This window comes from Lepisma saccharinum, chromosome 3 (genome assembly GCF_977018435.1).
Source record: "Lepisma saccharinum chromosome 3, izLepSacc3.1, whole genome shotgun sequence".
Taxonomy (NCBI): domain Eukaryota; kingdom Metazoa; phylum Arthropoda; class Insecta; order Zygentoma; family Lepismatidae; genus Lepisma; species Lepisma saccharinum.
The window spans coordinates 73496566-73512563 of record NC_139231.1 but is presented as its reverse complement, the minus strand read 5'-3'; the positions used below and the strand labels follow the sequence as shown (position 1 = coordinate 73512563).

At 39.4% G+C, this 15998-nt stretch overlaps 1 protein-coding gene across 7 annotated transcripts in view; it reads left to right on the top strand.

Moving 5' to 3' along the window:
* The window catches only part of wrd (Protein phosphatase regulatory B subunit well-rounded), a 223993-nt gene that overhangs the window by 115745 nt on the left and 92250 nt on the right, over positions 1–15998 (top strand). For all 7 annotated transcript variants that reach the window (XM_083118787.1, XM_083118789.1, XM_083118786.1 and 4 more), the window contains one exon: positions 3075–3273. In XM_083118787.1, the coding sequence (XP_082974913.1) occupies positions 3075–3273 (199 nt within the window). The remainder of the gene's footprint in view (positions 1–3074; positions 3274–15998) is intronic.

Sequence of the window (15998 nt, the reverse complement as noted above, 5' to 3'; positions counted from 1 at the left end):
AATCCTCGTCGCCGCGATTGATGTACAAACAGTGGCGAAGCGTGACATCTTCACGTAGTCATCGCAAGACTTGCTAAACGCCAGGGTAGATCTTTCAATGGGGGGGGACAATATTTCTCTGTTATAAACGCTAAGGTCATTCCCAATTCAACGTAAAAGCTCATACCACAGATTTTACGACTACAAAATACATAATTCTATCCCATACGATGGTAATTATTAACTATAATAATATTGTTCAATATGTGTTTTTATATTCGCAGTGGCGTGCCCAGGATTTTCGAAAGGGGGGTTACTTTTTTTTTAGTAATGATTCATAATTTTCCCATCTTTTTCTACCTTTGACGGTCTTATTTTTATATTGAGCCTAAGCACGGATTATGACTTTCACCAACCCCTCGTAGAGCACGCCACTGGGCACCCAGAAGAGTCTTGATCACTCCAGAGAAACCCTGCCGTGTGGCTCTAAAACATGGGAATGGACCTGAAAAAGGCCTGTTATGACCCAGACCTTCAAGAGTGGGGGAAAGTAGAGGTGGTTGGACCTTGTCGTAGGATCTGCCTGTTCGGAAGCGTTCGGCTGTTCTCGGCACCGACAGAGACCAGAGAGATTCGCACTATTCTGCGATGAGCTGAGTCGTCCAACACCATTGCTTTCAATAGGAAACTTGGCGGGAGGGTTCGGTGCGAGGGGTAGTACCGGGCCGTAGTACCGGGCCCTCATTTCGATGCGTTAAACTTTAGCGAATCTCATGCGTATTTCGAGCTGTTTCATGCTGTCGCTTGGCTTATTTCGCACAAATATGCGAATATCTGCAAATCATACAAACGATTATGTAGTTAGTTGTCTCTGGCCTTAGCTACTGCGATTATCAATACATTTGATACAACATCATCAGTTATAAATTTATCATTAAATCGAATAAGACATTTCGTAGGATTGTTAATAATTCCAACTACATTCTGAGTAATACAATCAATAACCTCTTTCCTTTATAATATAGTGAATACCATTACAAATAGATTTTGTATAGATTTGCCCTAGAGACTGATAACATGGGTTCATGCCCCGTGCAGGCAAATCTCAAGAAGATATTAGGAAATATTTATAGTACCATTTTAGCTCTTTAGATTTGAAAATGAAGTGAAGATTTGAAAAGTCAAGCTGTTTGCCATTTGAAATTATCGAAATCCCAGTAAAATATTGCACACAAAGGTATTTTAAATATTGCATTATCAATCAGATAAAATTACTCTCTATACTCAAGTGTTTTAGAGAATTGCACAATGATGTGAACGTGTAAGTACAAATGTGACAAAAGTAAATTTTCTCCAGCATCGTATGCAAAACAAAATGGCACATTAACACACGAAAATAGTTATTGAAAATTGATAAAAGCAACATTATTTGAAATTTCCATAGTCCCCCCTCATAATTTTTGATACAGATTTCGTGCTATCAGCCTTTTTTTTTTTATTTCAGAACGCAGTAATGGGTAAGATATAACTTAATTGTTCCTAATCATTACACACTGCCTATTGTGGAAATGCACCTAGGTATGGTACCGGGACGGACTTAACAAAAATCGAGACGGGAACAGACCAGGAAGTGTGTTCGTAAAAGTGTAGCTATGGAGTGGGGCGATTACAAAAATCGTGTGGCAGTAATAGCGCTTCATAAAGTGGGTCAAACAGCCCCCATGATATTCAGAACACTTAAAAAGTTGAATATCAGCAAATCTTTCGTGTATCGGACCATCAAGCGATTCACAGAGACTGGGACAATTGAGGATCGCCCAAGGCAAGGCCGCCCACGCAGCGTACGAACCAAAAAGTTAGTGCAAGCAGTGGCAGCCCGTATTCGGAGAAATCCTGTACGAAAGCAGGCAGTGCTTGCTTGTGAGCTGAGCATTCCCAAAATGTCAGTGTCTCGTGTGTTAAGAAGTGACTTGGGGTTGAAGGCTTACCGGCGAAGTACAGGTCACTTTACTTCCTCAATGCACGTCTGAAAGAGCAGAGGGTGATAAAAGCAAAACGCCTCCTGCAGCGTTACGTCAACAATGGCCACAGGAAAATTCTTTTCACAGATGAAAAGATATTCAACATTGAGGAAACTTTCAATCGCCAAAATGACCGGGTGTATGCGTCAACATCCCACGAAGCTCGGGAGAAAGCCCCGAAGATCCAGAGAGGTCATCATCCGGCCTCACTCATGGTTTGGTGGGGCGTGGCGTATGATGGCACCACCAAGATGCATTTTTGTGAAAAAGGGGTGAAAACGTCAGCCAGAGTGTACGAAAATACTGTGTTGAACTCTGTTGTGAAGCCTTTGAGTGACACTTTGTTCAGGAACCAACATTGGACCTTCCAACAGGATTCCGCACCAGCCCATAAGGCACACACTACCCAGGAGTGGCTCAAGAGCAACGTCCCGGACTTCATTGCTCCAGCTGATTGGCCTGCTAGCAGCCCTGACCTCAACCCGTTAGACTACAAATTGTGGTCAGTGCTTGAGGGCATGGTCTGTACGAGGAGGCATGTCAATATTGACAGTCTGAAACGGTCCCTGGTGAAGGCAGTGGCGACTTTCCCTACGGAGACAGTGCGTAATGCTGTAGATGAGTGGCCGCAGAGACTTCAGGCTTGTGCGAAGGCCAAAGGCGGCCATTTTGAAAAATGATTGGTGTTGTGTTCGTTAGACCTGTAAGTAAGCTATACAATCAGGACATTAAAGTATCTTCAACACTTTCGTCATAATTCACTTTCAATGTTGTGTCAGTATTTATGATATGACTAGGTACATTCGATGTGTTTTGTGCTTTGCATTATTAACTGGAAAAAAAATTATTTTTTCTTCGTATATTTTCATTTGAGTAATATCATAGAAAGTTTACGTATTAGTTTGTTAGGACATCACGAAATGTTCTGGAAAGTTTTATAAGAAACTGAAAACCTGGAAAAGACATGGAATTCGAAAATGAGTGTGAATCCCGATCTGGTGTGTAAAGTAACTTGTATCTCATAATATAATTCAGTGTTATATTTTAATTAAAATCATTTTTCTTTTGTTTCAGGTGAACAAAACTAATGCAAATTCGACGCAGCCAACAAAACCCCAAACAACGCAACCTCCAGCGAATGTGCCACCCCCTACGCAGATTAACAAAATCAAATACGCGGGCCCCCCTCACATCAAGAAGGAAAAGCGACAGAGTTCGTCGCGCTTCAACATTAGCAAAAACCGCGAACTGCAAAAACTACCTCTTCTTAAAGGTAAGTGTACGAAGAAAATATTCTCTAAAGTTTGGTATGAATGAATCCGAAACAAAGTTGTGTATTTCTAACGAATTTAGAGAAATGTAGTGTAGAGATTGGAACTACCATTTTGAAAAACTGTTTGTGGACTTGAATTTTTCCATTAAAGGGATTTCTACTAACCGATAATTTCTAAATTTATAAGGGAACTTTTGCCACCTCTAATTAGAAACTTTGATTCTACACCTCCGGACAAACTTAAAGAAAGTTTGATCTTTTCCTGACAACCTTGACGAGGCGAGTAACCACCACATATCCTTTCGATGTTTTCAGGTCTTGCGATTACACCCACTTGGGAGGCCAGTGGTGGTCCGTGGGAGAACTCACTTTCCTGCGGAAAGTTCAGAAAAGGGACGCTAGGGGAGGGGGTCGCCGTTAACGTTGGGAGAGGTAGGCGAGGTACTGTTATTCAGAATTTCTCAAGGAAGATTCTTTTTCGAAGTTTTATCCGTACTTTGTTAAAAACTATTTACAAACTTCAAACTTTGTCAATTCATACCAGAGGTGTTCACCATCCAGAGGACGACCCTCATGAGGGCAGACCTCACCCTCATCCTCCAAAAGATTTGAGGGTGATGGAGAGTGAGGGCGAACCTTCTGGATGAGATATAGCTAAAAGTAACGAGGAAAATTTGCACCGGAGGACACAACCACATTTGACTACCAGCGCCGCCATCTCTTCATTTGCTATAGATTCAGTTGTAGCCGACCTTCGTGGCGGAGTTGGTGGTACAGCGCGCTACGACGCCATAGGTCCCGGTTTCGAATCCCAGCCTGGCCATGTGTGTTCTTTGTCACTCTCTTCATCAATTTCATCATATCACTGATCCTAATCGTCGCGATCAACCAGTAGTAACAGAAGAGCGACGATAAATAACAAAAATCAATCAGTGGTTCAGTTGTTGCACTGTAAACAGCAATAATGTTGTCACGAGCAACAAGCATCCTGGCAAATGAACACATTTTGAGTACGAAATTTTACGTTTATTTTTCCTGGAATACTAGAACACTAGGGTGTTCACTATCCGAAGGGCGGTCCTCGTAAAGGAAGACTTCACTATCACCCTCAGGAAGACTTGCCTGAGGGCGTGTGAGCGATTAAGGTGAGGGAAGTTGATTTAAAACGAACACCTGTGGTTCGTACTGCAAGGATAGATTCCCGAATATAATGTATGTTTATTATAGTTTTCTTCTAATTTAGCTACAATATTGGTGGGAATTATTGTGCACAAAGAGTATTTTGCTTGAGTAATTTCCGCAACCTACGGCTTTCAATAACAATTTGCTATTGTCGAAGGTAATCCGAATCAATAACAATTTGCTATTGTCGAAGGTAATCCGAATACGCAGCTTTCGTATAAAAGGTATGAACCTATAACATATGTCATCGAACACGTGGTTTAATTTTATTGTAACGAACCCTAAGTACAGTGGCGTGCCACAATTTTCGTTAAGGGGGATATGTTCTCCTTTTTTAGTAGCCAGTCACATAATATTGGTATTCCCCCCCCCCCCCGTAAATGAGTTTCTGTACCCACCAACAACCTGCTTGTGGGAGCCACAGCCTAAGTACAGAAAAGTAAAATAATTCAAGGTAGAACTGTACTCGAAAACTCTGTCTGGAAGAACCTTGCAGATTATCCAAATTTTTGAAAACTATCTGGTCGGGGAGCCGACAGACAATGAAACCCGCTGTTCCTGGAATGGGTTCGGCTCTGTTTGCTGTAGTGAAAACGCATTTGCATGTTACAAATGTGCATGAACCGGAAAAACATTATGCAATACTTGCAATTCGTATTCATGTCTTTAGCCTGATTTGTATCCGCTGAGAAGAAGCTATAAAAATACCTTTCTTCTGTTAAAATGACCGCATTAATGTGCGGCAGATAGACAGGAGTTTGTATTCCGCTCCACTTTCAGAGAATTTTTGGATTTCGTAGCTGTTGGAGTCGATGTTCAAGAGTGCATCATCAACACCCTATGTTTACAGCGTGTCGCTGTACAACACCGACAAACTTTTACAGCAGTGTTTCTCAACCGCCGTCAATTATAGCGGGCCACGAGAGGTTCTGCTGAAGTTTGCGACTTGCAGCCCAAGCTGGAAAGATGGCCTTTCGTTCGGGGTTCACCTGCGATAAGAGTAATTTATTTCTCGCCACTGCTGGTGAGAAATCAAGGTCACTGAGAGAGGAATGTCACCCGTGCAGCCTCAAAAAATTTATTTTGATGGTCGATGCTTTCTCGAGTTAGAGCCGGAAGGGTGCTGTTCGAGCTGACAACCACCTAGAAAGATGGTCTTTCGCTCGGTTTGAGTTCGACTGCGATAACAGAAAATGCTTTCGCTACAGTGACGGTTAGCGATCAAACGATCTACCTGGGGGTGAGGGTGGCGTTGATTCCCGCATCCAAATTTGAAGGTTGACGGACCTGCACCACGGTCAATTTAGTTAGCGCAGCAATTTTCATTAACAGATACATGTATATTTTTTAAGTTTTAAAATAAGAATTTCAAGTGTGTGATACAGCTAAACACTTCTGAAATTCTTTCCATTACCACATCTTTCCCTTCTTAGAACACATTGTTTTCAATGCAACGTTTCTGCTCCTTAACAGAAGTGGAAATATTCTGATTAATTAGAATTTTTCTGTGTCCGAAATGGAACATGCCAATGAAAATCAGCACTTACCAAATTAATTTAATGATATTGGTCAGGATTCCAATAAACCTAGTCGTTATCTAATTTAAACCAAATTTTATATTTGTCAAAAAGCTTGGACATAATATCCCGTGGCGCAACAGTCCGCGAGGGCCAGGGCGTACCTACAGACTGCCGGCTTCACTCCCATCTGTCGAGGTGGAAGATCATCCAACCAGTTACGGGGTGACGCGTGGTCAGCACGACGAACCCCCCAGTCGTTGTAGGTTTCCGTGACCGAGTTACGCTACTCATTCGTAGCTACCAAATTTCCTCACGATGGTGGGTGGCCACCGGTCCCATACTCAAAGGCCGAAATCTCAAGAGAGAAGTTGTTACGCTCCCCCAAGGAGTCTCGAACACGGCCACGGTGCGGAACAAGCTTGGGCATAATCGGAACTAATATTATCTCTATGATTATGCCATAATTTATTTATTAATATTAAATTTCAAGGGTATATTTTAATTAACGTACAAAGTTAAAAATCAGAAAGCTAATTACGATTAAAATTGTTGGGATCGTGGCATCAACTTCTAAAAAACTAATTTACCGGGACTCATATTCACGAAGGTTGAGAACCACTAATGTAGACGACAGGAACTTTTCTTTGTTACATTTGGCCGTTAACACCACTTTTCGAAGTTCTGGTCCTCGAAAAACTGAATTTTCTATCCTTATGTATGCAGCCACACGATGAAGATTCACGATTGCCACTGGTAGTTATATTTTCTGCCGGAAAACAATTTTTTTAGCACACCACGGACACATTTCTGTATCCAATCAATGGAGTAACCGCCGTCTATAGAGTGTGTATATGCCTCTGGAAGCATAAAATAACCAAAGTAGAAATGAACATAGTGCATTTGGGAATGGAAAACTATACTTGCTTCAAGTAAGTCCACATTTGAAAAATGTAATGGAAATATTTGTGCTTCAAATGTGACTATTGTTTATGGGAGTGGGGATAAAATTATCCCTGGCAGGGATGAAAAATTTACTCTTATTGCCAGGGCTATGTAGATATTGTGAGGGAGATACGTTGCAGCCTGCGTTAATTCACACATCACGATTCTCACTGACCTGTAAAAGTAGGGGAATCAATGTAGGAGTGGAAAAGTCGTGGAATTTTGAGAATATCCAAAGAACTGGAAGAGTACTTGTATTTTTGGATTTTGTAGGATATGCAAAATTATTTTTTTCTTTTTTTTAAAAAAAAGCACTGTTGAGTAAACTTTATTGTTTTGAATACGAAGTGCAGTTGAACACTTACAACTTGGTTATTAACATGTTAAAGCAACACAATGGTTTGGAAGTTTATTTTAAAATTGCCTAGAAAACTTGGAGAAGCGAGTGACTGCAAGAGAGAAAATGAGTAAGAATCCTGTACATACATATACTGTAGCTTCACAAGAAGTAAATTGGATTTCGAAAAATTTTCATATACCGTGCTGCAATTTCGTAACTAATGTACGTAAAAAGCCAACAAAAACAAAGAAGTAGTCGAGGTATTTGAACTGTTACATTACGCAGAAAGTAATGGGGCTGATCATATCCCTCACCAAAACCAAATCTTATCTCTATCACAGTGTGTTCTGTGTCACTACGTGATTTATTATTAGTATTATTATTATTATTATAGGTATTATTCGCTGTGAAATTAATGAAATAAAATGTCTCAAAACTGACATTATTATTTTTAAGGATTGCAATTTCCAAAATGCATATAACACTAAATATAAATAGCTTGAATTTTTCATAAATGACGGTGGCACTTGGGGAAAGCATTTGAATAATTCGACACATCTGGATGCATGGTGGTTAAACCGAGGTTAAGAGAACAGGGGGAAATAACAATTGCAGTTCTACTTTTTACTTGCAAATGGCTGCAATGTTAATTCTACATTTCCTTCCTATCTCCGTCTTGAACCGTGACCAGCGCGAAGAAGACACCTGCTCTCTCTCTCCCCCTCGTTGCACTTGAGCCGAAACAAAGTATTTATTTTCCATTGTAGAATTTTGGGAGAAGTAAATATGACTAAAGTGCATAAAACGACCGTGAATGGGAAAATGCAGTTTAGAAACGCAAGGTAAATTTTAAAAATGCAACAAAAATCTAGAAGAAAATTGAAAACAAAATTGAAATCACAAATACCAATGAAAGCACTGTTTTCTGTGTCTAACTGAAGTGAACCGGACTACTGTTATGTTGATCATAGTTTTAAAAGTCCAAAAAAGTGACTAATTCACCTTCCGAGCCATGGAATGTTACTATTGAGAGGAAATTGGAGGGCATGGCACCACTTACGTCCACATGTGCAGTGAATTTGTCTTATACCCAAATAACCCTTGTCCGTGACGCTCTTTTCGAAGAAGCTCTCTTACGAGACTTGCTGATACGTGATGTTTTTCGCCACAGCGTTTCAAAGAGCTGTAGTCAGTCCAACACTGGCAAAGAAAGCGCCTTTTGTGATGCAATGGCCATCTATCCCCTGTGATCCCCTGGTCTTCGTCGTGAATAATATGCTCGTCAGTTCCCATCTCAGAGCCTGTGCCAACTGTAAAACAACGTTGCCGAAGATAGTTTTACTTGGCATACTTTCTTTAGTCTTACTAGTGTTTTTTTTCTTCCCGAAAGCTTTCACTAGGACGGCTATTATCGTGAATATGCTGAGTTTCCAGTCACACATGTTACGTACCCGCACAAGTAAACCATATGGCCCAACGATTGAAATAAGGAATCATAGATGGCAGCACGCGGAAGAAATATTACGATCGCAGATTATTGTAACAATGCGCACGCGAATTGAATGAAAGTGTTTGGGAGAACTGAAATTAATTGTGCTTACATAAATTTATGAACTGAGATAAACAATGGAGATGGATAAAGGCGAGATAAAGAAATGATCGGCACCGGCAGCATATGAGATTGTATGTAAAGATTAATGAAGTTAAAAAGCGATTACAATTTTATAATCTCTACCGTCTTAGTGAGAAGGAGTTTTCCCATTAGACCTTTTTGGTTGTTCTCCTCGGTGTGGCGGCTCATCTATTTCTGACCTAGGTTGAGCTGCGATTAACCCTTTTTTCTGCTTGTATTAGGCTATTGCGCAGCAAAATATTGATTCGAATTATTGTTGTATCTTTGATAAAGCCCCCAAAAAAGAGAAACATAGCAGGGAAGATACGGGAATCAATCCAATGGTTAATAAATGAAGGAATTTGGATATAGGTGCCTTGGTAAATAAGATATATTTACTAGAAGAATAAATATATTAATAGAAGGAGAAGTTTATATAAGAATAAGTATATTGATTAGTAGAAGAAGTCTATTAACTAATAGAAGAACAAGTATATTAATTGATAGAAGAAGAAGACTATCGACTAGTAGAAGAAGGGGATAGAAGAAGTCTATTAAACGATTGACAGAAGAAGAAGCCTATTAACCAATTGATAGAAGGAGAAGTCCATTAACCAATTGATGGAAGAAGAAGCCTATTGACAAATAGAAGAAGAAGCCTATTAGCCAACAGAAGAAGAAGTCTTTCACATATCCATAAAGAAGAAGATGAGCCTATTAGCAGATGTAAGAAGCTTGTTAGCCAAAATAGAAGAAGTCCAGCATGTATCCATAAAGAAGGAGGAGAAGAAGAAGCCTTCCAGTAGATGAAATATGTTTAATAGAGATATGTGACCAAGAAACAAAGAGACGGCTTTAAATACAATCCTGTATATAAATTCGATGAAAAAATATGAAAATTAAGAATATACGGTGCATTGTACCATCAGTAGTTAAACAAGTGTTTCCTTTGGTTTCTTTTTCTCCCTCTAAAATAAGTTACCAATCAGTTTTAGTTGCCTGAGAATCTCAATTTTACCCTGGCCTAAGCCGGACTGGTGTCACCCTCTCCGGGACGTGGCACACAATCGTAAATCTGTTCGTTTATAACATAATTGGACCATGTTTTCTTCATTATGAAACCTCACCATCATTACCATGCATGGAATTCTATAAATTAATACCTGAAATCAGTTTTTCTTCAGAACTCCAGTTTCAGGATAAAGATAGGACATGATTGTAGTCGCATAATTTTGAGAATTCATTGACTCGTGCCATGTTATTTTGTACTTAGCGACCAGTATGGGCGAAGTGAGAAAGTCTCATTTTAGTAGAATATAAACCTAGTTTGCAACACTAACAGTCCAGCATTTTACCCTCAGGCAACATGTGCCCAAGTATTGACCCTAGAATCGCATGAAAATCATAATTTTGTCATAAGATACCTTTATGTGAAATTTGTTTTTAGGTCCTTTTTAATAGATTCGTTCCCAACGAACAAAAGTGAAAGTAAAGGAAGTGATCAGTAACAAATGCATTTAAAATTAAGGAATCTTATAATGGAATACAGATATGTTCCTTCAGTGGGAAAGTCTTAAGTACTAGAAAAATGGTAACTGAAACAGTTGTTAACTGTCGATATTTCGGAAACAAGGAACGAAATCTTATTTACTGACAGACCCACAAATAATAACTTAATGAAACGAAAATTCACCCGCCCTTGTAGGTATGAGGCAAGAGTCAGTCGTGTGTAACCTGTCGATATCTCGGAATCTAACAAATATTAAGATCTAAAATTTTATATTAAGTACTACCAATATTTCAGTGAGACACGAATTGTTTCGATCGGTCTGCCCGACTGTGTTGACTGGCAGAGAAGTAATAGTGTCAACCAGCGATTACTTTATAATGTTATGATTAGGGTTCAGCTGGTACCACTTTTAAACAGACATTGTTACTGATTCCTACTGATACCACACTTTAATTTAGTATTTTCCTTTAAATCACTCAAAGAATTACATCGAGATATATTAAAATAGTTATTTTATGATGAAATCCTTTTTTCCCCACATAATACTGGTGCTAAATAAATGAAAATGACGAATTTTGCATAGTATCCAGTATAATCAGACTCGGCAAGAGTGCCGCGTATCGATTGCTCCCTATTACATTTTCGACCTGTACTTTTGCGGTAGTGCATAACAGATATGGCATAATCATTTCGACGTGTGTAGAATCCCCTTTTAACTTCCGCGTCCATTGTGCTGTGAAGAAGCACCATGTAAGGTATCGCTTACTTGAGTCGCGCAAGTGGATAGAATGCCTAGGAATTTAAGTGGGTTGGCCTGTAAAATTTTAAAAAGAAAAAAACATGTAAAGGTAGGAAGAGAGGAAAAACTGAAGACTTAACGTTGCAGTGAGCTCCAATTATACTGTATTGGTCTGTCGTTTAAACCACCAACGATCCGGTTGATACGTATTATTCGGGCACGTTCACAAGTCACTCCTTGATTCTTTGTGGAAAATTCCAGCTTACATTTTAATATCTGAAGGTACATTCGATATTAAAATGCAAGCTTGAATTTTCCAAATATCCAAAGAATCTAATGAATTTGGAAGGCTTGTGGATTCTGTGAACAAAACTTTCCTCTCTTCATTATCCATGGCAAATTAATTCGGAAGAAGTTAACGAAAATTCTTTGGCCTCATTAATAAAAATGAGCAGGTCCTCATGAGAACGTACTCAGAGTTAAGTGGTGTAGGTGCTCTTGAAGCGAGTGTGTGCTACATTTTTGTATGAATTAAGGTTGGTTGATTTGATGTTTTAAGTCCACTTTATGCACAGTAAGGCTAATCGGGACTGACCTACAGTTTAAAGTGGGATCCGAACCACTATGTGCCTCCACCGGGTATCGAATCCGGGACCCCTTGATTTCAAGGCGACGACGCTACCACCGCGCCATCGGGGAGACTTCGTATGAATTAAGTCCTGCTTGGCGTACATTACAACGTAGCGACTTCCGAGAGACATGTCAACGTTTTTTGACCTGGTAATACACGTATATAATAACGTGTACACTTGAGCGTGCATGTGCGTATTTTATTACATCCAATGCAAAATATGACCACGTGCTCACCGCATAAACATATTTCTCCCTAAGAACCTTGTTAGAGCAGGTTCTCACCCTTTTTATCCATACAAAATTCAACCCGTACTTCCAACAAATTGAGAAATCTGTTGATGCTTGGTTTAATAATATCACTCTAGTCTTCTCGCACAGTCTTGCAAGCAGATTTTTTTTTTCGAAAGAAAGTTGCTCTTTCTGTGGAGAGGGATCGATACACCCTATACGCGACAGGAAAGCCAATATTACAAAAAAATGCAAGGAACATATTTCACCCTTCACTCACTTTAAGAAAAGAAGACAATTTTGTTGCACTGAAAGAGTATAGACCCAATTAGCTCTGGACCACTTTTGGGTCATTCCACGTCAGATCGACCAGGGCCTCCAGGTCATATTTTTTTTTATTTGGATGAAATTTGGCATGAAGGTTCAATCATGTTTGGAAGGCTTGTATTCCAAATATTAGGTTCCTCCGAGAAATAGTTCTAAACTTATAGCCTGTGGAAGAAGGTGGTGCGCAACAGAAAATGTAACCCAAATCTGAGATATGAGCCTCAGAGCTAACTTCAGGATTCAATAACTTTGGAACGATTGATCACAGTCTAATGACATTTACACACCAAACAAACCTCTCACCAAGAAACACGTGTATTGCATCAAAACACCCTCAGCTTGTTTAAAAATAGCAAATAAAATACCCCAAAATATGCCTAAAAAACCCTACGTGTCAAAAAATGTATATTTTGTATGCCTGCTGTTACAAGACCAACCAGGAAGGTGGCATTAATTGTTCTAGTACACATTATGTCGTCTCCATATATATAACCCAATCCATATTATATGTGGTTGAATGTGCAAGAAATTGAAAAATCACTGGAAAATGGTGGATTTTTGAAATGGTGTAGCACAAAAGGGACAAGAGAGATCAAAGCCAAGTTGCATACACAACATAATTAGACCTTCCTCTAACGTGTGTCAAAATTTGTGACTTGTGTTTCTAGATGTATTTCGATTCTGAGTATGTGAAATGGCAAATGTAAACTACGGACCTCAAAATCAAAATAATTAAAATAAATTAGAATTTTGGATACATTGGAATCACACAGACCCTTTATATTGTCAATGTATATGTGTGTGGGTGTTGAGAGACGGTAATACGTAAGGTGAAACAGAGAAAACATCTGCTTGTAGCCTTGAATTTTTGGAAAATTCGCCTTGAAAACCGGGAATTATACTTGAATTTTATCATGGTCCTAAAGTAGCCACCCTGTAACAGATTGAATTGAAAACATACATTAACAGGGTGAATTCAAAATCATAGGGCACCCTTACATTTTAGAAAGGGAATGGATAATTAAATATTTGAGTACCATAGGTAAGAAGGGATGACTGAGCGTACCTTTCTTATGTATCTTGGTTTTGATTTCTTTTTGAATTGGAAAGGGTTACATATCATATGTGACTCGCATATGATATATCAAATCGGGCCATTTTTTTTTACCACATATCAAATCGGGCCATTTTTTTTCACCACACTTTGCCTAATCGTTATGCACCAAAACATCTGGAGAAATAAATTATGTTGTAGGCCTCCAGGATTCCTTGCTGCAGGTGGTTCTCGCGGCATCCATATTCACCCTAAATGCACAGCGCTAGTTGTAAATGCTGCAGGAGACAGTCTTCTCTTCAATACTTAGTGAAAATGGCAGTTTCACCTGTTATTTCCAACATAATGAAGTTTCACCATAGTATGGAGCAAATGTTCTTCAATGTGTCGATATGAATTACCTAGTCATTGGATTGGTTGGCATTGTGCAGAGGAATGGACATCCACATCACCAGACCTAACACCCTGCTTTCTAGCTGTGGAACATATGAAAATCTGGGACAAAGATCACTTGCAGGAACACACCCTGGAGATTATTGTTGTTTTGATGTCATTATGTAGGTATAAAATAAACACATACCTACAATACACGTGTTCTTTAACAGCATTATAGTATTTTTAAAATAAGGCTATTATTCTTCGTCATTAAAACCGTAAATATACGAGGGTTGCTGGAAAAGTTTCTGCAAACTACCACCAACAGTGTCGCTAGTGTTCCGCTATTATAAAAAATGGAAGAATAGACCTTTTTTATGTTTCAATTATCTTTGATTGTTTATTTAAGCCTATTCGTTTATTTTTCACAGCAGTTTGAAATGGAAATTTCTCGTGAACACTTCGGGCAATAATTTTTTATGATTTCAAATGTAGTTTAACACCGAAACAATGCATCGAACAACTTCATTTGACTTTTGGGGATGAAGCACCATACACTAGGACTGTATACAATTGGCTTTCCGAATTCCAGCGTAGTCGCAAATTTCTCAGTGATGAATTTCGTGAAGGTCGTCCATCCACGTCTGTTGTTGCCAGTAATGTTGATGCTGTGCGTGAAATGATTGAGAGAGATCGGCATGTGACATACCGTGAGATTCAGGCATCCTTGAACATTGACATGAAATCAATACATACGATTTTGCATGTTCATCTGAATGTTTCAAGCCGTTGGATCCCACACAACTTGACCAAAACTCAAAAATAGGCTCGTGTAAATTGGTGTAAAGAAATGCTCAAAAACTTTTACCCAGGCAAGTCAAGTTTGGTGTACTACATCATTACATGGGACGAAACTTGGATCTATTCATACGAACCCGAAACTAAACAGCAATCCACTGTTTGGGTGTTTCAAAGTGAGCCGAAACCAACAAAAGTTGTTCTTTTGAGGAGTGCTGCCAAGCAAATGATTGCTTGTTTCTTCGGTTATAACGGACATGTGGCAACAATAGCTTTAGAAAATCGAAGGACTGTAAATCCTGAGTGGTATAACAACAATTTGTTTGCCAGAGGTCATCAATGAATTGCGTAAAACAAACCCAAATCGTCCCATTATTCACACCTCAACAACGCCAGTTCCCACTCAGCACACCAAACTGTTGAGTTTTTGTCCAGTAAAAATGTCGAATTAATAACTCATTGTCCGTACTCACCTGATTTATCAGCTAATGACTTCTTTTTGTTCCCACACATGAAAAATAAGATGCTTGGTGAGCTATTTGTGTCGCCTGAAGCAGCTGTTGACGCATTCCGAACAGCGGTTTCTGAGGTATCAGCTTCAGAGTGGAAAGAATGCTTTCAAAATTGGTTTGAGCGTATGCAAAAGTGTATCGATCTTAAGGGTGAATACTTTGAAAAACAATAAAGCCTTTCCCAGAATTTCACATGTCTTTTTTCATATTGATTGCAGAAAATTTTCCAGCAGCCTTCGTATAACATGGTTATGATTTATATCGGAGGAATGTGGAAAGTAGGGGGGAACCAAAATCCCATCTCGCCCAGGTGAAAATTTTATCTTGAGCCACTCCTGCAAACAAGGTAGCCGATCCATCGACCACATGCAGAAAATCAGTTGTAATCCATCTAGCAGTTGTTTATTTCTAACGACCGACTGATCAAACCAACAAACTCATGCGAAATCAAGAGAATAAATTAAAAAAAATATTAAAGAAAATGACAGTACTCACTCAGTCCACACTACCCTTCTTCGTACTTCATAATTTGTGTATCCCTTCCGCCTTATCTTGTCATATTACTGCAGTCGCTGGTGCGATTTGTACGAGTAGCTAACTTCCCTCCATAGTCTGCTTTCGCTATGTACACTTTCCCCTTTCATCATGCTCACTTTGCAATGAAAGAGGAACGAGCTTTTGATAGCTTAACAATATTGCCACACAATGGAAAGAAAGAGCTGACTGATCCACGTCCCCCCTCCCTGACTGTCATGCTCGGAACAGGGTGGGCGAAGATACGATAGAAAGAGAAAGTCCCTTTCTCGATTTACGGTGATGTGTGTGCTTCCTCTACTTCGCCACACGATCTAGAATGGAATGGAGCCCATAATACCGCGATCTGGAAGAGCAAATCCCTTCTTTTCTTGCGTGCTGCAAACAGCGGCCAACGAGCATCTGGCGACTTGTGTTCC